This window comes from Oxyura jamaicensis, chromosome 4, assembly GCF_011077185.1.
Source record: "Oxyura jamaicensis isolate SHBP4307 breed ruddy duck chromosome 4, BPBGC_Ojam_1.0, whole genome shotgun sequence".
Classification (NCBI taxonomy): Eukaryota; Metazoa; Chordata; class Aves; order Anseriformes; family Anatidae; genus Oxyura; species Oxyura jamaicensis.
In genome coordinates this window covers 72,613,330-72,640,947 of record NC_048896.1, presented here as the reverse complement: position 1 = coordinate 72,640,947, position 27,618 = coordinate 72,613,330, and the positions used below count along the sequence as shown (strand labels likewise).

Genomic DNA, 27,618 nt, shown 5'->3' with positions numbered 1-27,618 from the left:
CCTCGAGAGCACAAAGATCAAGGATCACACAAAAAGCAACAATGAAAGTGAACTAGGAACAACAACCATGCAAATAACCACCACAACAAATTAATGCACAATAATCTTCAAACTGATAGAATTTGCTATCATCTGTTCCACTGAAGTTTATTTATGGCTTGAATTAAGATTGTGGTTTTGGTTGAACTATACAGCTTCTAAAGTTGAGACTAATTCTAGACAAAACTGCTTAGAATATAACAATTAATCACTTTTATGATTCTTTTCAGAAGACTACAGAAGACCCAAAAATGATCAAAAATTAATTATATCCACTCCTTTCCACAAAAAGCAAAAACCATAATTTAGAAAGCTGAAATGCAAGACTGAGAAGTATGGTATATACAAGTTCATTACCATTGTTTTTTTCCAATTATTGTTCTTCCTAAAAGGCTAATAGACAAATAATGTTAAAAAACATCTTATGTTGTCAAGGAATTACAACACAAAAAAAAACAAGACTTTTGCTTCAGCCACTAATATATTGGTTAAAGACAAAAGTTAAAGACATGGAAAAATTATACCAAGTTTAAAAAAAAAAAAAAAAAAAGTTTTTCAGACCTACATATGGCAACCATTTCACAAAATGTGCTAGTGAGTAGCTTAACTATATTAGAAAGATACCCTGTACTTAACTGCTTCCCATAAATCTATGAAATACTCAAACAGAAGAAGTGTTAACTCATGAAGTTATATGCCTAAGTAAATCAACTAAGCCACTACCCAACAACACCTCAGTTTTACCCTGCTCTTTACAATACTGGAGACTAACTTCTACAATGCTTTAGCTTAGGGAGAATCTATTTTTTTGTTCTCCGTATTAGGTCTTCTAGATGTATTTAGGAGTCCATCAGTCAAACAATGCATCCCACCTGTAACACAATCCACACAGCTGAACATACGATGCACATCCATTACCTGTCTCTGAAACATAAACAACAGGATGCTGCTTTAGAACTTTACCAAGTTTTGGAGTGGCTGCTTTTTTCTCTGATGGCTTCTTGGACTTTTTCACTGACTGCACCTCCTCTTCTGAATCTGTATTTTGACCACAGCACAAATGTAGATAGATTTCCTCCACATACAATACATACTTTAAGTAACAAATCTTAAAACATCAGTTAACATGTTCACATACATTCAGCTGAGAAAAAAATATTACGTAGCTGTACTTCAAAGCACAGCTTCATTTTTCTCCATCAGCTAATATTCGAGCCATCATTTATTCTAGCATATACACGGCTAAATCAAAATTGGTAGAGAACTCAGTCTAGCCAGGAGTTTGGGTTTTGTTTTTGGTTTTAAGTAAAATGAAATACAGTTTTAAGAACTGCTACATCTGTGTAAAAGCCTTTCCAAAAATTAATGCAATTGGCAGATTACCACATCAGGTTATTTTAAGAAGGGGGGGAAAAAAAAAAAACCACCCCCACAACAAACTTTTAACATAGACTCATTAGCTTGATTAAATTTACTTGGCAGTACATTATGTTGGTGTATTCCACAACATCTATTGAAAAAGCTAACATCAGTCTAGAGTAGAATCACTGAATGGTTTGGGTTGAAAGGGACCTTAAAGATCATCTAATTCCAACCCTGCTGCCGGGGAGGGGGTGGGGGGAGTGTATCACTGAGGTTCTACCCCCTGATTTTTCAGGGAAACACTGGTAGACTGCCACTCTCCTCAACATTCTCTACATCCCAAAAGCTGTAAGGAGGACAAGCTTATCCCACTGAAGATTATATATGCCAACATCCAAATAAGCATGAAGGACTAGCTGAAAAAGCTGAGAAAACTACCGTGTTTAACAGATGGCTACTCCTCAGTGCCTACCTTTTTCAATGCTAAACCCTAATATAAATTGTAATTAAAATTACAATACAAAATGTATACACCTATATATATTTATACATATCATTCGTTGACTTCAGTCCCTAAAAACCTTCTCCATCATTATGTACTTAGAGCAGTATTTCTCTTTGTGCACAAATATTTGAAAGGTAGCAGTTGAATTATCTACTACTTTTGTACTTCAACTCTAAATGCAGAAATATTTCTACTGCAATTCTTCATAGCAAAACGAACTATGTTAAAAACAGTTTATCTGAAGATTTGAACAATTTCTCCTGTTTATAATAGCATCAATCTGACAGATGTCTGTCATACTTTTTCTTATACAAAAGATGCAATCTGCTATTAAGTCACTAAAAATTCAAGCTGAAGACTTCAGCAGAAGTCAAGAGTTGTACAAACTCCTGCTATCTTTTCAGTTTCACAGCTATTCAAAACTTAGAATCCAACCAAGGAAGAATTAAATCAACTAAGAATAATTTAAAAGCTACAAATTCCTAGATTAATTTAACAAACTTGACAGATAAATGGCTTTTTTGTGATTTTTTTTTTGTTTTAAATACAAGCACTATAAAAGGTGTTTTCCTTAGTATTATATTCCAAACAGTATTTTGGAATGTTTAATGAGTGCTTTAAACAATATTCTGGGTGTTCCACATGGTAAATTTACATTATGGAATTAACATTTACAAGATTTCTAATAGAGAAAGGCACCTATCAGTATATGTTACTCTATCTTAAAATAGTCTCCTATATTATGCTGCTCATGCATTGTCTGTAATTGTGACTTTACAGTATACAGTTAGCCTCCTGTGCCTAAAGTTGGATGTTATTTATCCCTAACACATCTACAAGCCTAAAATTCCCCATATTTTATATACATCTTTGTAATCAAAAGTGTTCTGGAATTTTGATAGAATTGGCTGTCTAGACTAGTTTTTATTTTACTTTTTTAAACAGAAGCTTCGTTAAAAGTTACTGTACCTGGTATACATGTAATATACAGTGCATGCTGTATGGCACACACTGTACCCTTAAGAAACATTTTAACTATCCAACAATAATTACTATAAAGTAATAAAAATCACCAGTGCATTCAAAGATGTCCCCCTCTCCTAGAAGAGTGGCATATAAAGTGTTTTTAATTGCATTTGCCAAAGACAGCAACAAATAAACCAAGCATGGCTTTCTTTCAGATGTACATTTACCTAATCCACCTTGAACATTTATGCAAAGACACAAAGAAGCATTCTGAAACCACTGTGAACATTACCTGAATCATAGATTATTCTTTTTTTCTTGTTTGTCTGCTTTTGTTTGGGAGCATCTTCACTGGGTGAATTTTTCACCTAAGAGTAACAGTCCATTAGTTCAACCAGTAAATGAGTCCTTCCAACTTTTACTCAGTTAAATTTATAAGTTTCCAACAAATCCTAATAGAATTTATTTATTTATTACACTTGAGAACAGCCTTTTTCTAACTCATGGATGGGAGGAGAAGAAGGGCAGGGGAGAAGAAAAAAGAAACAAACTGCTCTAGCAAAGCTCAATGTGATCCATGTAAACAGTAGATGATTATTTTGAGAATTAACATTCAGCTTTAACACCAATTAAAGTAAATCAAACAGATTTTCAAAGTTCCAAGTTTTAATACAAAAAAGAAACTGCACGGTCCCACCAGAAACAAAGGTGGTACAGGCCAATAAGCTACTTCTAAGGAATTCAGCCAGTACACTCTTGGTTGTATTCTGGATACAGCTCAGCCATAACCACCAGAAATTGGCATAACTTCAGAGTAATAGCTGATTGAAAAAGAGAAGGGAAAAAAAAAGCACCATATACAACAGTTGAAGCTAGACTGGTTTCCTGTTCAGCATCCTAGTTGCTTGCACCTTCTCCTCTCACAGGAGAGACAGTGCAACTACCTAACACACTGCACCAATTGTAACAGTGGACAAACATGTTTTATCTGGCAGTAGCTAGTATTAATCCATCTTAAGGATTTATTTTTTATTATTATAAAAGCAAACAAACAAACACTGAGATGTTTCAGGTGCTTAGAAAAATCACAAGCTGCACAGCAAGGAAGGTTTGTCCTTGGCCTAAAAAATTACTGGCTATGCTGGTTGGGTAGTCACACGCAGCTGTAAATGCTTTGAAAAATGTAATCCTAGATTAAAAAAAAAAAAAAAACTGTATATGCTTCATGATTTGCATCCATTTCTAACCTGAAGCTTGTTAAATTCTTGATATAATTGGAGAAGTGCAACGTAAAAATAATAGCTCACGATGTAATTGTGATGTTTTTCCATTCCATTGAATGGCCCTTTATATTCACACTGAAGCACTGAAATTATATGCACATGCACTACACCTCTTTATTTTTTAAAAGACCAGCTTATTTCTTGATTTTTATGCTTCAGATTAAGCAATCCCATTAGCAATCTTTCCTCCCACTAAGTGATTTCAAAGCCCTCTAAAGCCACTCCTTTCTGTTTTATAACAGTTCAGATGAATAACATAGAAAGTACTGTGAATCTAGGGCCCACCCTCATTTAGCTTGTCATTTTACAATATTTGGTGTTTGCAACAAGTTCGCATTAGTGCCCCCTCCAAGAAAGGTAATGTTAATGCCTCCCTCACAGGTGTTTAAAAAAAGTCAGAGAGCACCTTCCCAGCCTGGACAGTATGAAATACATCTACTGTGCATAAGCATCAGCCTTAATCAAAAAATAAGAGAGCTGCTTAGAGAACTACAGGCCATATCTAAAATAACTTTGAATACATCAGATTGTTCCTACATTAGCACCTGACCATATTAACTTCTACATACCTTTCCTTTTTCCTACAACCCAAGTATTTTGAAAATTAGTCATTCCCTTCATCACCTACAAAGTTTTGCTGCTAGGAGTAAGCATTAAGTGACAGTTTACAGCCATACCAATAAAAAAAAACTGACATACCACATGGTTTTTTAAGTATCTGAGAAGAATTATGACTTTAAAAAAAAAAAAGATACAAACAATTGCATATCAGAGAAACCAAGCACTTTACAAATAAGAAAAGCGAAACTAACCTTAGTCTCTTTTCCCCTCTTTTTTCCACTTGAGTCTCCTTCCCCATTTTTTATTTTGTCACTCCTCACATTCTCACATTCTTGTCGCTTCCCTGGGGGTACAACACCAAAGAATTTCCGGATATCCTAGTAAAAGGAAAATTATTTTCTTAAGTTTTTAAATACAAGTAACTCTTAGAAGTTTCACGCTGCAAAACAGCAGTGCATTTAAAAGAAAGATACTCTCTCAGCAACTCCTACTACAATATTTGTTGATCTACAAGTTTTGTTTAAAATTAAGACAACAAAGACCAGCTAGTTAAAAACAGCTGCTCAGACACCACATAACCTTTCTCTTCTGTCTGAATCATGCAAAAAGTTTATTTTCCCCTTCTACCAAATTCTTCAGCAATATACAATTGAACACTTCCAATAGTAATGGCATACAGAAACTTCAAATGGATGTCTAACTAGATTTTTTTTTTCCTAATCAGTCATCACAAACCTAGCCCAAAGTGTTTTTATTGTTGAAATGACCAACTCAGGTAGGAAGCAGCATACTATGTAAAGAGGAAAAAAGCAGCAAGATGTAGAAAGCAGTCAATTAGTGGGACATACTGTATCCTCCACCTTTTATAAATTTAGGTCAGTAAATCTGATCTCACTAAGAGAATTAGCCAGCAAGAAACAAATTGAGAAATAATACATTAAGAATATGATACGAAGAGCTCCAGAAATGTTTTGTAACCTTATTTTGTTATCTCAGTACAACTATAAAAAGCTTCCTATATAAGTAAGATTAGTAGCTGAAGCTTTAGTTACAACATGCACTAGCCTACACACAAACACCAATCTGATATCTGTTTAAAAACCTAATATTACAGCTCCATTAAAAAACAAATACAAAAATTGTACCTCCGTAGTACCACTGCCTCTAGGGGTAGCTGCCATTGTAAAGAAAGACAAACTTTCTGGCATGGCCTAAATATATGGCACATAAGGGGTGTGGCTCAGGGCCATACTCTACCCAGCTGGCAGCTACTCCCATCCCCTGATGGGAGAGTGAGAGCTACCACACATCCAGGTTCTGCTTCCTTCTTATAGTATCTAGGGGTAAAGTAGTAAATTGATAAGAAAATCTTATTTAAAATTTCCGTAATACCATGACTGATGATTATGTGTGTATCAGGCTGTTTTCTCTTATCACTCCTGTGATTGTTTGGATTTGGATTATCAAAGCTTATAGGGCTAAAACCAATGGAATACATGACTTGAAAGCATGAACAAATGACGGGACACAGATAGATTTATTTAGTATATTTAGCTTAAAACAATATTCTAGACTCAGAAGTATTATTTCCTGAAAGAAAAAAAAATAGACTGTTTACTATTTACCTGCATAAAATCTTACTGATTCAGCAAATGAAGACTGGCAGACGGAGCTGTGAGACTACACACGCTTGTCTATGGAATTCATGCCTCAAGGCATAAATTTTCATCACTTAGCTATTTTACATGTACTCCTACAAAATAAACGCAGCACTATACAACTCAAATTGTAACTGCAGATACCTGTACTCAAAACGTTTGAGGAAAGCATGTATGTAAAAAGTTATGAGATAGATTCATCATCAATCATCATTTGAGTTCTTAGTCATAAGGTAACAGAGGCAACAATTCTCATTAGATCTTTTACACAGTGATATAATTTAAATACTTACTGCAACACTGCAAATAAACTGATCTTAAAATAGTTTTATTTCCATTTTTATAGTGATAATGTTACTTTAAGCTTAAAATATTTGGAGAACAATTAATTTTAAATCAACGGTAACTCTCTGTTTGTATCAGTAATTTAACTAAAAACTCTTAACCAGTAAATGAGCTGCTCTGCTAGCATTATATGCAGTAATATTATTTTAATTTTAAGCACTGAAATCTTGGGTCATATAGCACTGTATCTTGGGTTATAAAACACAGATTTAATAAAGAAAATATGTGAAATTGTCCTGTCAATTGGTCAAAGACCCAGCTACTTCCACTATTTTAATCCCAGTTCCTCAACTGCTAATGCCCAAATTATATGATGTAAATTATTCATTTCTGCTTCATCAGATCTCATTATGTTTTGTTTGTTTGTTTGTTTTATTCAAAGCAGTATCTTCTAACCATCAAGAAATCACCATCAAATTGCCTTTTCCTTGAAAATACTGTTGTGACACAGCATCTAGACTCCAAAATCGCCTCCCTGTGCTAACACTAGAGTCTATTCTCTTGCTGCAAATTACACCTCAGTTCTCAAGAAATTGCAGCTTTTTTTTACTGTTGTGTTTGTGTTTAGGAGTGTCTTTTTTTCTTTTTTCTAAACTACTGTAAATATAACAGCACAGAAGCTACCTAGACATTTTTGAATAAAAGCTTCGATACGGGTAATAAATTTTCATTTCCCCTGGTGACAATCTACTTAGGAGTGACTAAACTACACAGCCCTAAGCTACAAAGGAAATTCGGCAACTATGTACAATCTTCTTCAATCTTCAGAGTTATATATTCTCCAATCTTCTTCAGCCAGCCTACTCTTCAGAAGAAAAGCTAACCTTGTTAGACACCGCTGGACGGTAACAGATTGTGAATTCAGAATTGCTTGGGAGACAAGTACGTCACAGTACAACACGAAAGTTATCTTTCACAGATGCTTTTATATAAGACTCAAAAGAGAAAGATATTTTTGCTATTTATTAAGAGAAGCCGGATGAATAATTAATTGCACTACCAATTGCAGAAACAAAGCAATATATGTATCTGTGGAGACATTCACCAGCATGGCTGTCCCAGGCGATCCCCATGGGACTGGAATTAAAGAGCTGGGGCTGTATTCCTCTGGCTTCTCACAGGAGCTTCAGCAACAGCAACGCTAAGTGTAACTTTGAGCAGTTTCACCCAAGAGGGAGAGTCGAGAGTTTTTTACTCTGGTCTGTACCAGTCAGATCTGAAAATAAACGTGATGAAATTACTAGCAAGCACTTCAGTTTAGAGGTATCTTTTAAACCATGACTACTAAAACAAGGATTCTGATCCACATCTTGACACCAAATGTCACAGAGACCTCGCCACAGCCCCAGATAAGGCCGCTATTTCTGATCACTCTCACTAAATTAGGGGGGTAGCTCATGCATAGCGTCTGGACAGCCTGAAAAGCTGTGTTCAGGTGCACTGCTTCCTGCCGAGCTATCTGTGCAGCGGTATGACCTCAGTAACGGCTAGGCAGGCTAGGTCTTGCCAGCTTTGACTATTGTTTCAAATCCTCAATCTTATGCAATAACAATAGACTACAGAAATTAATCATGGTAGGCTGCAAGTTTTCTCTTGGACGATTGTTATACATCAGTTTTACTGAGGAGAAATAAGGATAGTAGAATGAAACCTATTTGTTAGGTAGTAGAAAGGTTCAAAGAGCTTGTCAGGGTGACCTTTCAGACTTCAGTAAGTACTCAACTCAAAAAAAAAAAGGCATTTATAAAAGTCATAAGCAATCCATATTGGTTTTCTGTCACATTTTCAATTTCAAAAGCATCCTAGACCAAAGACCAACACCTGGATGATGGAACAATCTCAACACGATAAAACCATTAACGATAATAGGCAGTGTTTTTAGAAGACTAGTGTCCAGTAAAGCATAAAATTTTCCAATAACATAACTAAGTTTGCATCTCAAAACTACATTATGAGATAGAAAATCGAATTTTATCAACCTAGCTAGCTTAATGACAAGAGGAAGTAGCACAACTTCAGGTACTCCAAAGGGTGTCCATAAGAGCCTTGCATCTAAAGAGTCGTATGTATTTACTGTCTGTCAATTTCAGTGCAAGATTTGTCCAATACCACCTCTGACATCTGGCACGTCCAGAAAAACTGCACTGGCTGAAATCAAATTTATATTATCACTTGAGTTTAAACCAGTAATACCCACTTGTTTAACCATACTAAATCAATAGCGGTAACTGAATTAGAGAATGGTTTGGGTTGGAAGGGACGTTAAAGATCACCTATTTCCAACACCCCTGTCATGGGCAGGGACACCTCCCACTAAACCAGGCTGCTGAAGCACAGGTACTACATGGTGTTTTCAGAGCAGTGTCACAGCTCCGAGTACATACCAGCTGATGCTACAGCCATATGACTGCTTTTCTCAGCTAGAGGCAGCTCAAGGAGCCCCTGCTCCCAGTCACTCGTTCCCCTCAGTTGTACCAGTATAGCTCTTTGCATGGGAACTGGGTCAGGCAACTAATCTGGGTAAAAAATAAATCCCTTCAAACACAGATCAGTTCATTGTGTAACACCGCACACATCCGCTCAGCACAGCTGAGAAGATGCTGCAGAACCAACCCGACAAAGGCCACTTCTGTTTGGCAGTGCATGAAAAAAGCCTGTTTGAAAGAGTCTGATATTAAATCCCAGTAAGCCTGAGCTGTCACTGCACATCACCGAGCTGGGGACGAGGCTACTAGCATCTCTATTTTTGCCTCTATCTCCACAGCTGTAGCAGCAATGGTTGTACTGCCTCTTTTCAGCACTGAAAAAAAAAAAGGGAATGGACTACGGCAACTCATACTTTTCCAAAATGATAGCTACCTTCCTCTCTTCCAGGAAAGTGCCAGACATTGAGAGATGTTCAACATTCAAAAAGATACTACAGAGGGAGAAGGTGCCTTTATACCCAGGGGTAGGAAAGGAGGAAACAAGCCTTCCAGTAAGCTATTTTCTAACAAGGTGTTGGCAGGGAAACAGGAGTCAGCAAAAGCCACACCCTCCCCCAGAACTTGGGTGGTTTGTGGCTGATGACTAAAATACCACCGTTTATTAGTTTCAGGATTCTTAGTGCTGGCAGGCTGATATGCTACTGCCCATCATGGCTGAATACTGAGTGTGAGGTGTTTTTAAGAAGATAAACTCTATGTGAAGGGGCCAAAACCAAAGCTAAACTAAACTGGCTTTGAACTGCATTTTTGGTAAGCCAGTAAAACATCTGCACAGAGACTCCACCTGAGCAGAGGCAAACGTGTCTGAGCAAGAGACGATGAGGGGATACCATCTTATAATGGCTGCGTAAGTGAGCAGCACTTTGGAAAGTATGCACGTTTTGGAAAGCAAACACACACACAGATAGAAGTTTATATTTTACAATCTCTTCACGCCCAATTTAGGGCTGCATCCTCCGCTGTTTATCATCGAGTTCCAATTCCCAAGTTATCTTTCCCCCTTGCTATACAAACACTGCCCCGTTTTGACACGGGAACACCCCGATGTACGTTGACTAAGCGGGGCGCGGAGCTGCAGCTGGGGCAGGCTGCCTCCCACCCGGGCTGAGCGCACGGCCTGTGCCTCTTTCCCCTCCATTTCTTGGGGGGGGAAGTAGGACAGTCACGGACACCCGAGGATGAGCACCCCCGGGCCGCTGCTCCGCTCGGTACGGATCCCCGCACCCTCAGGAGGGGGGGGGGGACCGGTGGGGGGGGCGGGCACGCCGCGTGCCAACGGCGCCAACGGCTCCAACGGCCCCAACGGCCGCGTGGTTGCAACCGCGCGCGCCTGGGCAGGCGCCCACCGGCCGCCGCGCGCCATCTGCGCAACGCTCCCGTACCCACCCCCAGCCGGCGCAGGGCCGCGCCGGGCCGGGCCGGGCCAGGCCATGCCCGCGGCCTTGGCTGGGCAGCCCCGCCCCGTCTCACCATGCTGCTGGCGGCGCGCTGCCTCCTTAGCGGGACGCCTCCGGCTCCATGGCCCCCGCCGCCGCCGCCCCCCCGACCCCGGGAACCCCGTAAAGCTTCGCGCCAACTCCCGCCACCGCGGCGCGCGCCGCTGTCGTCACAGACGCGAGGGGCGGGGCGGCGGCAGGGCTCGGCCCTGGGAGCTAAAGCTGGCGTCGTTAGGGTCGGGAGAGACCTCAAAGAGCTTCTGGTCCAACCGTCCCCTACCACCGATGTCACCGCTGAGCCACGTCCCCAAGCACCACGTCCAACCTCTCCTTGAACACCCCCAGGGACGGTGACTCCACCACCTCCCTGTGCAACCCCTCCCAATGCCTGACTGCTCTTTCTGAGAAGAAATGTCTCCTCATTTCCAACCTGAACCTCCCCTAGCACAACTTGAGGCCATTCCATCTGGTCCTATCACTAGTTACCTGTGAGAGGAGGCCGGCCCCCAGCTCCCCACACCTTCCTTTCAGGGAGCTGTAGAGAGCAGTAAGGCCTCCCCTGAGCCTCCGGACTAAACAACCCCAGTTCCCTAATGGAGGTGGCAGCTCGCCTCGAAATGGTGGCCTCGCAGTGGGCACAGGTCTAGAACAGGTGTTTCCTCAGCCCTGCCATTTGCACATTTATCTGCTAGATAAATCATTTTTTTTTGTGCTGAAGCACATGAGGCACGCAGGGGCAGTGTATCTCTAGTATTCCTGCAGGGAGCCAGCGCTAACATCGCCTCCCTGCCGTAACCATCTCCCTGTTTTGTTTTTTTTTTTCCCCTTCCCTGATCCTGCAGGAAGTGCCAGGAGTTGATTCCTCTGCCGAATTCTCCTGCATCCCTACAGCCCAGGGGAGTCCCAGGGCTAGCAGGGAGTCTTGTGAGAAGCACAAGTTACAGGCCCAGCGCACCCAGTCACCTTTTCACATCCATTTCCAGTGAAACCACGCATGTTTTCTTCCATTTTCTTCCATTTTCTTCAGTAAATGAAAGATGCTGTTTGTATAGAAGTTGCTGGTGGATTCTTTCTCTTATATCTGTAACATTAGCACAGCTTGTGAATTTGGATTAATGCTTAAGAAGCACATGAAAGGGCAAGCAAGTAAATGTAGACCAGAACACAGGCTACACTTTTCAGTACTTTTTGCAAGCCATTCTATATCTACTCAACTATAATGGCTATGCAAACAAAGCCAGTATCTCTTCAGAAAAACATCTCTATGTGTTTGTATTTACATGCTTAATTCTTACGTCATTTTTAAAGCTGTGCATGTCCCTGATACAATAATTAAAGAGAAGTTAAAAAGGCTGACATTTGTAAGAGCCACACAAATTGTTTAAATAATGCTAAAAGAATTATTGCAGGTGGTTATCTCTGTTTGTACTTGATAAAGCTACCAAGAATAACATCCAGCAGAGCAGTATCTGCTTGTGGGCTTGTGACATGTTCATGTTTCTTGGAAGGCATGAGTTTAACCCTTCACGAAAAGTAGATTAGACTGAATATTTGGAATTCATTTCTGGGTACAGCAGGGGGATGATCTTCTGTTTCTGCATGCATGGCTGTGAAACCACTGCAAGACTGAAAAGTTATGTACTGCCACAGGAAACAAACCTGAATAATCATTGTGTTATGATGTGCTTTGCAAGGTAAAATGAAGGCAGTATCCCTCCTGATCCTATAATTGATCATGGGTTATGTTTTGAAGGCATATTATCCCGTTTAAAATGATGTGTTTTTTGTAAAAAAAAAAAAAAAAAAAAAAAAAAAAAAAAAAAAGTATCATCACATTTATAAAACACAAATACTAAAAAATCAGACCTTTTTTCTACCTTTTTGAAAATCAGACCATTTGACTTTTCAGTTGATGTTTTCCAAAATACATGAAAAAAAGCTGAAATGTTAACTTGAACTTTAGGTTTCTTCCCTATTGAGCAAAGCAAGTCTTACTATTGTTATTAGGGAAGGCCTTTTCAAGTTTATAAGGAAAAGGTGTTTTCTTACACTGATAAACGAAAAATAGTCTGTTTCTTTTTGTTTATTTTCACATTTTTGTATTTTCCTATGTTGATACCATTTTGGAATTGAAATCAAGTTTCATTGTAACTGTCTTGAGGTAATGTTTTATTTACTGCTCTACAGATTTGAATTACATGAAACTTAATTGAAATACAGAATAGATAACATGGTAACATAACACTGATATACTTCTGAAGTCCATTAGGCAGCGTTTCTGAACTGTTTTCGGGGACAATTCATGTCAATCACTTAATAAATCTTTATGACGTATCATGCAACAGAGGTGTTCTGAGCTTCACACATGTCCAAAGAACCTCAGAGGTTAGGAATTGCCCTAAAGAAGTACAGTATCATAATTCTGTGGGAAAACACAGCAAGAATATGTTTCCTGAAATTAAAATTTCAGGTTGAATTCTACATTTTTTCATGGCATTAATAAGCATTAAAGTACTCATTTACTAGATGGTAGGCTCTATTCTGGATGAATCCTGTAGGTAATAGTCTGCTTATTAGAGTCTCTAGTAAAAAAAAAAAAAAAAAAAAAAAAAAAAAAAAAACTTTAAGAAACAGGAATTTGCATTTCGTTGCAGACCAAAAATTCCTTTTAAATCTGTGCTCCAGTTTCTATTGATGTTAGGCTTTCTATAGTAGCCATCACGATTATGTGTCTTCAGAAAAGAGTTGATCCCATCTCAAACAGTTTCTGCTGCATAAGGTAAAGATAAGTTTCTGACTTGCATTGCAGCATGAAGGACAGTTACAAAAGTCGTGCTTTTGGAGCACTTAACATTAGCAGTTCTGAGCAGCCGATGCTAATGTAAACATCACACTTTTTCTAAGTGAACTTTGTCTTTAAGTCTTTTCTCTATCTGCATTTGAATATCTAGACAGAATGAGTGTCTTAACTCAAAAACTCATGCTGACATTGAATACATTCAAACTTTGCCACTAACTTGTTCAGCATTTCTGCAGATCAAACCCCAGGTTTTCAAGCTGAACCCCTGAACCAAGAAACATAATCTGTGATCAAGTGAGAAGCTGGTTTCTTAATTTGAATCACTTAATCTTGGCAGAGGCAAGGATAGAAAAGGAAATTTGATAGATGGGAATTGAACTGTGTAATTATTAGGTCTCCTGACTACTGTAACAGCAATGGCAGGTGCCCTGGAGACCACAACCTCTCCCAGTCATGATTCATTGTGAAACCAGGGCCATTAAATGCACGGCTGGGGGCAGCAAGTCCCATTGTGCAGCATCTTACTGACATCCACAAACAGTATCAGGGCTAGAGCCTGCTCTGACTTTACCACTTGAGCTAGTGGAATAATTAATTCCTGCCTCTTCCCCTCCCTCCGCACCCTCGCTTCTCAACAGTCCCTGATCACATCTCACTAGCCTGTGTTAATTGTTTTCCAAATTAAGAGTCACATATTTCCTTTCCCCATTTCTGCTCAGCTAGCTAATCATAACCCCCTTCCAAATTCAAGCCACTACATGATTCTCATCAGTTTAATTGCTTCCTCTTAAACTTTATGAAATTATATTATAGACTGAACAGGTGAAGTGACAAAGCAGTAAGAAACTAGATTTGGAGTCTTGTAGTGAAAAACATGTCCAAACCTTGATTAAGGCATGCTCCAAGTCATATCAATAATAAGGAAAGAAATCCAGTTCGTAACTTCATCCAGATTAAGCATCTGGGAGCACAAGTCTCTGCTGCACCTTTCACATCTCATGTATATGCACCCCGTTGTCTGCAATAAGATGCAGGTTGTGCTAACTCTGCTCTAGTTGCTGGGGAGAAGCCTGTTAGTTTTACCTCATCTAAACAAAGCCACAGTGTTACAGAGCTGCTATGGGCATTTTGAACTCAAACATCCAGTAATCGTGGTAACAAAGTACCTTAGTGATATAGCAGCATCTATAAAGACTTGTGTTGCAGTCCTGTTTCACAGCATACAGTACAGTAGAGCCCAGCCAGTAGAGATCGGCAGTGCAAAAGATGTCATTGGGAGCTTTCTTCAACATCTGTGATGAAACTGTTAATTGTACAGGCACTGCAGAGAAATGTTTACAAACATGCATCAAAGTAGATGTTCTGTTGTTTATCTTAAAACAAATATAAAATCTCTTCCATCTTCCATTGTCTTAATCAGCTTAATTGTTAAACTCAAGGTATGTCTGAATGGCATTATGCAATGCTGGCCAAAGACACCCAGGCTGCTTGCAAACATGCTCTCAGAGGTAGCAGGAACAATAAAGCAGCAGTAGCCCAGCAGTCCATCTGGACTTTCATCTCCTACATGTCAGCAGGGCTAATTCATCCAAACACGATGCTATACGTACACGGTAAGTTGTTCCCATGCTCAGGTTTCAGCGTACAACTGTCTTGCATGTAAAGATGCCTCATATTGCTCTTGAGCAGCTGTGATCTAAGTGTGAATACATTTTATATTACTGTACCTGAAGAAAAGCCAATATAGCAGGCATCAGCCTTACTGTATTTAGTAAATTTACCATGTCTTGACACGTGTAGTTTTGCTGTAATTTGAAATATGTGAAAAGATGAGATTATAAAATATTGTCTAGCTGCTCTGTAAGATACTCACTGTACTGATAACCCAGCTGCATAGACCAAGATTGTTAAATTAATCAATACCAAAATAGCATCTCTCAAGCCTAATTATCTTTGCTAATTATTTTTATTTAAAGAAATTAAGGGAAATTGCTTAAGGACTAGAACAGACCTTGTTAATTTTGTACTGCTGCTGTGCATAGAGCTGTACAGAGGACTTTTATAAGGTTGTGTGTATTTGGAAGAAATATTGACCTGCTTTGTGTTTATACATAACCAGGGGGATGTGCATATGTCTGAGTGTTGTAATATTCGTTAAGTTGCCATGCTATGGGGAGAGACAAAATAGCACTCAGGGGTCTCCCCAGAAAAGGAGCAAGCTCGGTCTTTTCTCTGAGTGAATGATGTGTGAAAATATTCACAAGGTATCGGTAAATATGTGAGGATTTGTACCCAAATTAAAAACTTCAAAGAGAAATTAATATGGTCCAGAGAGGGGAAAAATTGAGCTTGGTTTGTTTTTATTGAGTCTGTCTTGGTTCTAATAATAAACTGTATCCTAATGTTGTATGTTAAATTTCACATAGGTAAAATTAAGCTCTGGGAAAAGACCCCAAACCTGTCTGGCATACTCTTTTTATTTAACATATGATTCATTAAAACTTGATAAATTGCCTTTTAAAAGGAGACTGACGTCTGAATTCTATTTCTTCTCCTTGAAACAGCTGGAGGAGGAACAAAGAATGGGATAGCTTCTGAGCACCGTCTGTCACCTATATGCTCCCATCGAGTGACCAAGCTTTTCGTATTGCTCAGGTAACATGTTTTCCTGCAGAAAGAACGCAGCCTAGGTGTCTTGGTGATCGTTCAGAGGCCACCTCCCTAAAAATTACGCTGTTCTCTGACCCACTCCAGGTCTCACAGTTCAGGCTAATCATTGACAGGGCTTTTACGATCGCAAGCTTTTAGTGAAGCTTTGATAAGACACTCCAGCAGTTAGTGGCAAATGAAGACAGTCTGCACAGCAGGGACTCCAGGGAATGAATGGATTTTTTTCAGCGGCAGTAAAGGAAATCTGACTTTTAACACTGGCATTATAAAACGGCATAATGTGTGGCCAACGGCTGAAGAGATTTGTTGCTTTTTGGACATTAGTTTTCATAAGGATAGTCGCTGGGCTTGTCGGAGAGGGAAGATCTGTGTGGAAAAAGGACCCCAACTCCAGTCCCGTGAGTGAAACACAGATGTTTTTGTATGACACTTTCCCCAAAGAGTTTCTCTGGGGCGTAGGGACAGGGGCGTTCCAGGTGGAGGGCAGCTGGAGGAAGGACGGGAAAGGATCCTCCATCTGGGACCGCTTCGTCCACACGGAGTTCAGAGATGCTGACAGCACGGACGTTTCCAGTGACAGTTACACCTTGCTGGACAAAGATCTGTTAGCTCTGGATTTTTTGGGAGTTACCTTTTACCAGTTTTCGATTTCATGGTCGAGGCTTTTTCCTACTGGGGTGGTAGCAGCTCCCAACGAAAAAGGACTCCAGTACTATAACACCCTTATTGACTCTCTAGTCTACAGAAATATTGACCCCGTGGTTACCCTGTATCACTGGGACCTGCCCTTGACACTGCAAGAACAATATGGGGGATGGAAAAATGAATCAGTAATTGACATATTCAACGACTATGCCACCTTTTGCTTCCAGACCTTTGGGGATCGTGTTAAGTATTGGATTACCATCCATAATCCTTACTTAGTTGCTTGGCATGGGTATGGCACAGGTATTCATGCTCCCGGAGAGAAAGGGAAAATAACCACCGTCTACGCTGTAGGACACAATCTGATTAAGGTACAGTACAGTAAGGTTTTATAAACTGATCTTGCACTGCCATGGGAAATAATGTGAGGAATCAATCATGTAATCAATGTTAAAAAAATAATCAAAGAATGTGAAAACATCAAGAAATAGCCCTTAGCTAAGGCAGTTGTTTTTTTTTTTTCAAAACCTCAAATTGATTTCATTGTTGTAGTCACAACAGCTGACTCAGTAATTATTAGTTTTAAGGTGCTTGTTTATTACTCTATTTAAATTTCTTTTTGCCTACAACATCTGTCTATTAAAGACCATGGTTTTCCTTCTTTATTCTTTTCATGTAGTTACACTGAAATGACTGTTCAGTCATTCAGCTACACTAAAATGACTATTCTATTAGTTTATACAGAGATTTAGTTCTATTTGCATATTGGATCAGTTTTACTAGCAGTAGAAGATGTGTATGTATAAATATGATTACTTCTGGCTTAGTAAGATCGTACTGCAAAATGTTTATCACTGAATTAGCAAGGTCATCAGTTCTTGGTTTGAGAAGAAAACAAATGTCCCCTTCAGTATTTAAGAGTTTCAAAATTACATTATTTCTTTAGCATTTTCAGCATTTTAAATTTTATGTCAGTGCTATTGTATGTATTGGTTATCTTCTACAGAATTACACATCTGAAAGGCTTGATCCCATGATCAATAGCTTCAGCAGCTGCAGTACTGGGTCCTAAGTTCATGGTGTTCTTTCTTTGGAAAGGATAAAAAGAGAAGTCTGAAGTGGGTCATATCTTTAAGGAAAATGTGGAGACATTCATGCCGGTGCTTTACAGAGTTTACAGCATCTCTGATAGATTATGAATTTCATTCTGCAGAGGAGCTTGTCTGTATGCATAAGAATATATATTCTTATTTTCACATTCTATTATTTAAAACAATTTCCAATAACAGCAGTTTAAGATAATTAACAATATAAATGTAGCTTTTTTAACTGTAGTGCTCAAAGTACTATAAAGAGCAAGTCATGGTCCTGTCTGTTTGATAGAGAAGCTAGTATTCCCCCGGCTCAAACGATTCCTAGCTGTCACGAATAGACTTTTTGTACTACCTACCCTGCATTATAATTAAGAAATATGTCTGAATATATTTGTCATACAGAAAGAAGTATTCATGTTGGGAAATATTAGCTACCAGAGCAGTTAAAACGTTCTGCAACTTCTATTTCGTGTATTAGTTTCCAGGCCTCAACCTGGAAAACACCCTTTTTCAAAAAACTCACACTGCAGTCAATAGAAGTTTTATACAAAAAAAAAGTAATTGAGTATCCAGAGTTACTGATTTCAGACATATCACAAAAATAATCTAACTATAGAGATTTGTGAAGCATGTGAAAGAGAACTGATGTCCAATCATTCTTTTCATTCTCAAGTGCTATATATGATACAATACATGTAAAAGACGCAACATGAGTTTATGGTATTGCCTGCCTGAGTTTCTGAGTGTCACAATCAAAATTGCATTATCCACTAGGCAATTTCTAAATTTTCTCACTCTAAAATCCATTTAAGTAGCACACAGCACAGAGAGCAATACCTCTGCTGAAGAATCAACTAGGTGTGCCAGGAAGTCAAGCACAGCTGGGTCTGATATACAAATTACTAAGTTAATTTCCTGGTATAATATTATTTAACTCAGTCTTGATCTAATAGTTCATTCTAGCTTCAAAATCTGTGCATCGAAGCATAAAACAAATTACTTAAATGAAAGCTTTAATGAGACTTTTCAGCAACACAATCCATTAACAGTTATGGTTGTTGTTATTTCTGGGCAGAAGTTATTTTCATGTGGTACCTTTCTCACAACACCATGAGAATTGCCTGATGTACTACCAATTTTCTCCTGTGACACTGTAAAATTCCTGCAGATTTTAGGTCTTCATTACAAAGTATCTTAACTTTGTAGTAATGCATTGGAGGAACCGGAGCATGATGTTTCTGGGGTTGGAGCTGGAATTGAAGCTCTTGAGGAGCCTGTTGACATGAGTCAGTTTTGTTGTAAAAATTCCCACTTATGTCAGTGGCTTTAGGAAGAGCCAAGTTCTAGTCCATACAAAGGCTTCCTTTTTGGACAGCCTGTTGAAAGACAATATTCTTATCCCACCCTAGGTACATTAAATATTAAATATGCTGAGCAGGAAAACCAGATCTGTAATGCTCAAGAGAAACTAATCTGGACATCACTCTGTTACTTAGCAAACAGATGAATAGTCATTCTAAAGCCTTTTTATAGAAATATATGGAGTACCTTTAGATAAACCATGGATGGGTCTCTCTTGTGAGTCCTACTTTTTACTCTCTTGTGGGTCCTACTTTTAGTTTAATTTGCCAGAGCACTGTTGCAGTTGCAGCATTGTGAGAACTACCAGTTGCCTAAGGGAGTGCATTCATATGGTATATCAATTATAAACTAAATCTAAGTTTCAGAGAATCACAAAAACAATATAACAAACCATAAACTGCAGCTTTTCTGGGCTTTGGATTATTTTCATTGTAAGAACAGTTTCGAAGTCAATGAAGATTTTTGCATCTCTAGAAGAGGGCTGAAGAAATTTTCTCTTAATTCTTAACTGACAATTTTAGTAGATTAAAGAAACCCAACAGCCTAAAATTCAAGTAATTGGATGGCAAAAGGAAAAAGTCCATACAATTTAAAACCAATAAAATAACAGTCTGCTTCCATTAATGAATTCTGGTAGGTCATTAGGTTGATTGTCTTATTAAGGATTTTCAACAAAAGGAGGGCTTACCTGTCTTCATCAAACTCAAGAGACATATACTGTTAGCACTAAGTATTATGTATCAGCTAACAGATGTGCTTTCCTTCTTTCCTGCTTGCATCCCTCTAAGGCAACACCCCAGAGGCATCTACTAAAAAGACAGTTTTGCCTTTTACATAAATAAAGAGGGCTACTGAACAGAGAGGCAAAGGCTGCTAAGCAGAGTGCTTAGGAACTCCACACAGGGAAAACAATCTATAGAAGAACTCAACGTTTCAATTTAAAATACACATAGCATGTTGCTATATACACAGAGGGTCATAGTGGCTGCTAATCATTTTAAAGGACCTGATACTATTTGCCTGGAAATTAATAGGAAATCTGAAGTTTGAAGCTTATGAATTGCTAAGGTGTTCACGTAGGTAAAACTCTATTTGGTTGGATGATCATTATCACTAATATTTGGAACACATTAAATTTTATACCATATGGAGAGTGACAGTCAATCTGTATCTCCTTTAGTCATTAAAGCAGACTGCACTTTGCCCAAGCAACACTGCAAAGCAATTAATAAGATGTAACTTGCCATGTGACACTTGACAGACACATCAAAGAAGACACAGAAACCGTGAGCTTGCTTCTGAGGCAGCTGTCATACTGAGATAGAGAAGAAAAAAAAATTGCACACAGAAAAATTACATGGATTTCTTTGATTTAATAGTAACTAAATTGGACAAGAAGCAGGAAAGTATAAAGCAGGTGAATCATTGTGACTGGAGCTAAATCAGATATTCACCTGATCTATCATCACCATTAACTTTGGATCTAGTTATGTTCTTTCTATATATTACTTAGACTGAGGTTTGTAAATATCACAAACTACAGACCAGGCTGCCTTTTCGTCCTCTGTTTTGGTGCCCTCCAGGCACTTCTGCCTTTGCTAAGTAACAGGCAGATACAGGCTTGGTTTTTTGTTTGTTTGTTTGTTTTCTGTTAAAGACCATTCACACTCCCCATTTCCTTCCATCTTGCAGAAAACCCCAGGAGAAAACTATAAGAATAGAAATCTCCCTACAATTTTTTATTTTTTTTTTCATGGGCTTGGTTTCAAGACATACACTGGGAAAAGGGAACACATTCCCTTTCAAATACGATGTCTCCAAAAGATCTGTTACAGATCAGGTTCATTTCAGTGCCCAGCTGTGTTACTCCCTGCTCTTTGGTAGCAGTCTCTGTGCCAGGATCTCTTCGTGGACACCATCATCTTTGGGATGCTTGGATGAGCTTTTCCCAAAGAAGTACCATAATTTATTCTCTTTTAAAACAAATTTCTACCAAATGAATGGGGAATCATTTTTCTCTCTTAGTCCACCCAGACATTTTCTTCCCTTTCTGCAAAGGGGCCTCCTCTCCTCAGGATTCAGAAAGATGGAGCTAGACCAGTGCCCATATTTCTTACTGGGAAATTTGTCTCAATCAAGCATAGCTCTAGGATGGAGAGCAGAATTGTCAATGCTTGTAAATGTCTTTGTCAGGAGATTCTTCAAACAGTGGCCATCATCAGTGATGACAGTATTTTGCAAGTTTTGAATCAGAACTGATTCACACTTTTTTATACAATTAGTTATTTTCAGCCTAGCTTTCTTACACTTCTTGGAAATCATCAGGAAAATGCAGGCCAAATGCAAGACAGATAGCATACAACAAATTTGATAGTAAAACCTCAGTCCTTCAAACCACTTTTTCAGAAGCTTAGTCACCCACATGTCAAGATTTTCCTTCACAAGGACTCAGCTTCAGAGTCAGTTTGCCAAAAAAAAAAAAAAGGTTTTAGCTCTACTGACCACGTCATCTTTACCACAGACCAAAAGTGCCTTGAACTGAAATAAACTCTCCAAATAAGCCCCCCACACCTGCTCTTCTTCTGAAGTGATTTTTACACCACCATCATCATCAAACTCTCTATTCTAGCTCCTCGTGGTTTGAAAAAACAACACAAAGTGAGAATCATTTTTTTAGGATTTTTTAATTCTTATTCTGATTGCTCTTGCTCTCTAGCACTCTGAAATAACTCTGTATACAGCTGGCTTTGTTTTGTGTGCTCATTGCTGAGGCATTCAGGGAAAACTGCTTTAATTTAATAAACCTTATGAACTAGAAAGTGTCGGTCTTTCAAGAATAGGCTTTTTGTCTACATACAACATAATTTACAGGATCAGAGTTTGAAGCACTATGAAAATATTTCAAGAAGAGGGGAGAACAACACAGTTGTCTTTTATTTCATTAAATCAACTCATTCTATTTAGCCTTTTTACAGGGTTAATGCTAACTGACATAGCACTCGCTGTGACATTCAAGTCTATGGAATAATTGCTATCCTAATACCAGGACAATATGCTGAAATTAATGTCATTCGTATCTAGAATAAATATACCATATCGATCCTGCTTTCACTGTGTACTTAGCCTTGACATTTGTCCTTGCTCTAACAAGGAAAGTGAAAGATTAGGGATTAAACTGTAACTGAAAAGGGGGGGGGAAGGCAAGAAAAAAAACAGTCAAGATTTTCTCAAAATAGCCATTATAATGACTATAATATATATATGTATAAGATACAGCTTTTAAAATGATGTTTATTTCATGCTGTCTTACAGAACAAATGCTAACAATCAGTTGGTTCCATCAATCATAGTGTGTTTAGAGAACACACTTCATCTGAGAGTGCTAAGCTGCCTTACAGACAATTAACTAAATACAGAAATATTGACATCTGCTACATCTGGAAAAACCTTAATATAGACCAGCCATAATTATTTTTGAATAGATGTAACCCTTGGAACTAAGAGATGACACATACGAATTTGTGCTGTGAAAATCCTATCTTGTCTTACTCTAAATGTACGTATTTGTATTTGTACTAGACGTCTGCTCCTGTACAATTGCAATGGTGGCTGTTTTCACAGGTGTAGGCAATGTTTTAGTAGTAACATTGCTTTCTTCTAATCAACCTCCTGAAACTGTGTATGAATATAATCGATTCTCCCTGGTTGTTTTGTCGGTCATGCATGCTAATGAGTTGCTTTTTGGCAAAGACTTCTTTCTCCACCTCATTTAGAACCATGGAATTGCTAAGATTTACCTGATGCCACTGTCATGCTACTTGGCGCTGTGAATAACACAGTTGATTTCAGCAGGGATTTTCTTGTTAAACCAATGCAAATATACACCTTTCACTAAACAGTGGTGGTAGTAGGCTGTGTCTGGGAAAATATATATATTAACCATGTGAGAAATCACTTGGGGCAGATGACTGTGCAGGCTAACACCAAAACAAGCCTGGCCTCAACAGCCACCTGGGGCTGGAGGGTCCTTCTGGAGAGGACAGTGAGGGGATGGCATTGGCCCCACACGTTTTTTGACAAGACCAGTAAGAAATCCCTTTTATAATATCATAACTGTATCTTGCAGTTTGCCTCCTGAGTACAACTTTGCTGATTTCCCTTTAACCTGAAACTCAAAGGTTAATGTTGCTTTATCAGTACTTTCAAAGACAGACCTTGAACGAATGTTACGAGCATGACCTTAGAAACCATAAACAACCGATACACAAAATTTCACAAATGGTAATTCTGCAGTAGTCCTGAGCTTAGCTAAATATCTACCTGACACCGGTCCATTTGTTGGTTTGGGGCTTTTTAAAGCTGTCAAGGCTGTGCATTTCTAGATAAATTAACTAAAATTATTGTCAAATGTAAGCAATGCTGTTTGGTTTGGTAATGATGACAGTTTAACTCAGCACTCTTAAGTGTTTCACAATGCTTCTTGATGTTTTTTTTTTCTGGGTGCAAACAGTTATTTTCCTTCCAGCTTAGCATATAGAGCCACACTTAGGAGCAATGTAAACCTTGAGTTATTTAACAACTCATCAGCTGGAGAGAGGTCAGCTCCTCTCCTCTGTCACATCCTCCTCCTTCACCCTGATCCAGAGCCATCCTTCTCTGAGACCCTAACAATCCTGTTTTCCTACAGGACTCAGGACAATCCTAGTGGTTCCTAAATCTCCCATGTATTCCTTTTAATGCATAGGCCATAGAAAGCTTGACTGCTGTGATCTCTTATTTAAGCAATTAACTATGTGACATTTGAAGGTAATTCTGGTGTGTGACAATGTTAAGCCTCATAAAACATGATGATGATCAGAAAAAAAAAATGAATTAAGCTTGTTTTCAATGCCACTAACACTCTTAGCAAAACTTCTGTCTAACCTAGAGAAGTCTGTATTTGGCCTATCATGAGTACTGAATCATGTCATAATCAATAAAATTTAGGAGATGCGGCTGACAGATTTTCTTTTCAAACCACAGGGGTACTGCTCTCAGAATGAATACTTAAAATGAATATTTTGCTCTACTTCATGTACTGTCAGAAAAATTATAACATCTTCAAAGAAGACATGAACTAAAAGCCTGGATCAAAGTTCTCACACAGAACTATAAAACTTGACATTTTGTTTCAAACTTTGCAGCTTTCTCTAAATTTTATACTTAGGGACTGTGCAAATACTTAAAAGTTGAACTGTTGTAGGATTAGTCCAAATTCAAACAAATGGAAGTAAATGGCAAGAACAGTATGGGGTGGACATTGTTTCATCAGAGTAAATCCAGGTTGCCCCCATACTACAGACCACTCAATAGCACAGAGCCAACATTGACAAAGGAAACATAATTTGAGGTTTATCATTTATGTAAAAATTGGAGGAAAAAAAAAAAAAAAAAGTTTAAAATTTTAACCATGCCAGCAATCACTGCTTTACAGAGAAAGAACTAGCTGGGACTCTGTTCTCTGAGTTCAAATCCCACTGTCAACAGCAGTTTAGCCCCAAAGTGTCTGGAAGAGCTATTCCACATACCTGCTGGGACATCTTGCAACCTTCAGACCCATGTTAAAAGGCAAAAAGCCACAAGCTTAATGTGTCACAGGAACAGCACACAGGAGATGCTGAGAACCTTGCATTTTAAGAGCTGTTGCCCACTGCAGCTGTGCCCTGTGGTTATTGTACCTTAACTATTTATCAGTATTGCCATAGAATTTTGCAGCAAATCAGATCTAGCTACCTGGTTGTCTAGCTGCCTGCACACGCAGGGATTTATTAAAGACTAACAATTTAATGTTATTTTTCTCTCACCAGGCTCATGCAAAAGTTTGGCATAACTACAAAAAACACTTCGAACCATATCAGAAGGGGCTGATGTCCATAGTCTTGGGATCCCACTGGATCGAACCCAACAGATCAGATGATGCTTTGGACATCTCTAAATGCCAGCAGTCTGTGGAGAGAGTACTTGGATGGTTTGCTAAACCCATCCACGGGGATGGTGATTATCCAGAAGAACTGAAAAATGAATTATCGTTTTTGCCACGCTTTACTGAGGATGAAAAAAAGTACATAAAAGGAACAGCTGACTTCTTTGCATTTTCCTTTGGTCCTAATAATTTCAAACCTCCAAACACTCTACCAAAAATGGGACAAAACTTGTCACTCAATTTGAGGGAAGTACTGAACTGGATTAAACTGGAATACGACAGTCCTCGGATCTTGATTGCGGAGAATGGCTGGTTCACTGACAGCCATGTGAAAACCGATGACACCACAGCCATCTACATGATGAAAAACTTCATAAATAAGGTTTTACAAGGTTTGTGTGCAACCTAGTTATTGGATTTTTGGAGAGTTTTTAAATATCATTTCTAAGATCATTTAACTTTTTAATGATTTAATCTTTTTTAAAAGACATAATGGTGACTAAGTTAATTATTAATTTTTTTCTACTGCACGAGTACAAGTCATGGATCAGGATCCACTGGTACTAGGTGTTGTACAAACAGAAAAAAAAAGTGTAGTCTCTGTCCCAGGAAGCTAAAGTCCAACATCTGGGTACAAAACTGAGTCAGAAATGAATGTAAACAAATATATTGCATATCACTTTTCACTGATGGCAGCCCAACTGTAAAATCTTCATGTGGGTACATACCTTGACAGCAGGAAAATGAGGCAGTGACAACAGGCTGTCATCACCATGCTGAGGTTCTACTCCAGTGCCAAATGCACAGAGTAAATCAGCAGGAAAACAGTAATCATTCCTCAGGATTACAGAATGGCAAACAGAGATAATGTGTTTTAAATACACAGTTTTAATCTCGGTATTTTCCCTTCATAAAGACAGAGTGCAGGGTGTGCTGTCTGAAGGCAAAAGATTTAATATTATACGAAACATAAACACTGTTAATAACTGAAGCCTCTGTAAAACTAGTATTACTTTTCCCCATCCCATTTTTCAGCTTCACTGCTGGGGGAGTGACACCTGCTGAGCCTTAGAGCAGGGGGATGCCTTCTGCATCACATACCACGTGCCATAGTGTTGTCATAGGTTGGCTCAGATCCTTCATGAAAAATCTTTCTTATCCTCAGAAAACGGAAAACGTGAGAAATCAGGAAGTCAGGAAAACCTGTATCACCAAAACAAACAAACAAACAAACAAACAAAAACATAATTAAGCTTCTAATGAAGATTATCCAGGTAAAGCTGGTCCAAACTGCAAACGTCACACAGCCTAATATATATGGTATGGCCTGACTTTACCAGGTTTTGAGGAGGTTACATTCCAGCATTCAGTTTATGCTATTTTAAATACTGCATTGACACAGCAGGGAATCGTAAGTGCAGGCCTAGATTTAAAGATGTGTAGCAGGTAGATTTCTGGACACTTGTGTAAGAAAAACCATTGCATGCTCTTTTGCAATCTTCTAGAGCAGACCTGTCTGTAAAAAACATCTGTGAATCCAAACTTCTGAAATACTTGGTTCAATGTTCAACCAATAACCACAGAACCGTAATCTACACGTATATGTATAATGATACTTCAACCTCTGCTTGGAAATACAGGATTACATCTCAACTAACACATTTTTGTGAAGCAAACTTTGTCTAATCAGGAGTACCATTTGGAATATGTTCTCATATTTTTACTGACAGAGAAGTCAGGTATAACAGAAAGTTGCTCCTTGCAGCAAAACCAATAAGATCTTTTTAACCTCAAAACGTCATTTATATAGGCCAGATTGTAATGGGCTCACGGCTATTTTTTGGGTGGTCCTGTGTGGAGCCAGGAGCTGGACTCAATGATCCTTGTGGGTCCCTTCCAATTCAGGATATTCTGTGATTCTAATTGAAACAATAGCTTGTTAGTGGCACGCGTAAATCTGCCAATATTGAAACCAACACTTCTACAAAAGTACCCCAAGACTCCAACGACATTAGACACGTAAATGCCTCAAGATCTGCTTCCATGGATGTTACCTCTGGTGACACAGGGAGCTTAATTAACTCCTGACCTCTTCTACCTTCAGCCCTTTGTTCCTGCTCCTTGGCCATCCCCTTAGTTTTTAGGAGGACTTTTCTCCTTCCCGCTCCAAATTTCAGATGAAGATCCTGATTTCTGTTGTCTTCTCCTTCTACACCATATTCTCTGCATAGGCAACAAACACCAGTTCAGGCGCTTCTTTGCAGGCAATGCATAGATTTATGTATCTCTTCAACAGATATCTCTTTTTTGTCTAAATGCAAAACTTGGTCTTTTTCTCTCTGGTGTCACTATGTGGATGGTCAGGTATTAGTAAAGCTCAGCAAGGCAAGTAGCCCTCCTTAATTTCTTCACCACATTCTGCCATCTCCTTTTGCTGCCACTGC

At 38.7% G+C, this 27,618-nt stretch overlaps 2 protein-coding genes and 1 long non-coding RNA gene across 3 annotated transcripts in view; 1 reads left to right on the top strand and 2 right to left on the bottom strand.

Moving 5' to 3' along the window:
• Positions 1-5,939, bottom strand: part of RFC1 (replication factor C subunit 1) — a 35,908-nt gene extending 29,969 nt beyond the window's left edge. The window contains exons 1-4 of the mRNA XM_035325996.1: positions 5,862-5,939; positions 4,968-5,093; positions 3,165-3,240; positions 958-1,077 (exon numbers count right to left, since the gene is read on the bottom strand). Coding sequence (XP_035181887.1) covers positions 958-1,077; positions 3,165-3,240; positions 4,968-5,093; positions 5,862-5,924 — 385 coding nt within the window. The 5' untranslated portion in view covers positions 5,925-5,939. The remainder of the gene's footprint in view (positions 1-957; positions 1,078-3,164; positions 3,241-4,967; positions 5,094-5,861) is intronic.
• A 7,351-nt stretch (positions 5,940-13,290) lies between these two features.
• Positions 13,291-20,000, bottom strand: LOC118166857. The gene is made up of 4 exons (XR_004750765.1): positions 19,901-20,000; positions 15,048-15,168; positions 14,608-14,762; positions 13,291-13,706 (listed from the first exon to the last, which is right to left on the bottom strand). It is a non-coding gene; the product is annotated as an uncharacterized LOC118166857 (long non-coding RNA).
• KLB (klotho beta) overlaps positions 16,224-27,618 on the top strand; it is an 18,453-nt gene continuing 7,058 nt past the window's right edge. The window contains exons 1-2 of the mRNA XM_035326032.1: positions 16,224-17,127; positions 25,059-25,566. Of these exons, the coding sequence (XP_035181923.1) occupies positions 16,390-17,127; positions 25,059-25,566 (1,246 nt within the window). The 5' untranslated portion in view covers positions 16,224-16,389. The remainder of the gene's footprint in view (positions 17,128-25,058; positions 25,567-27,618) is intronic.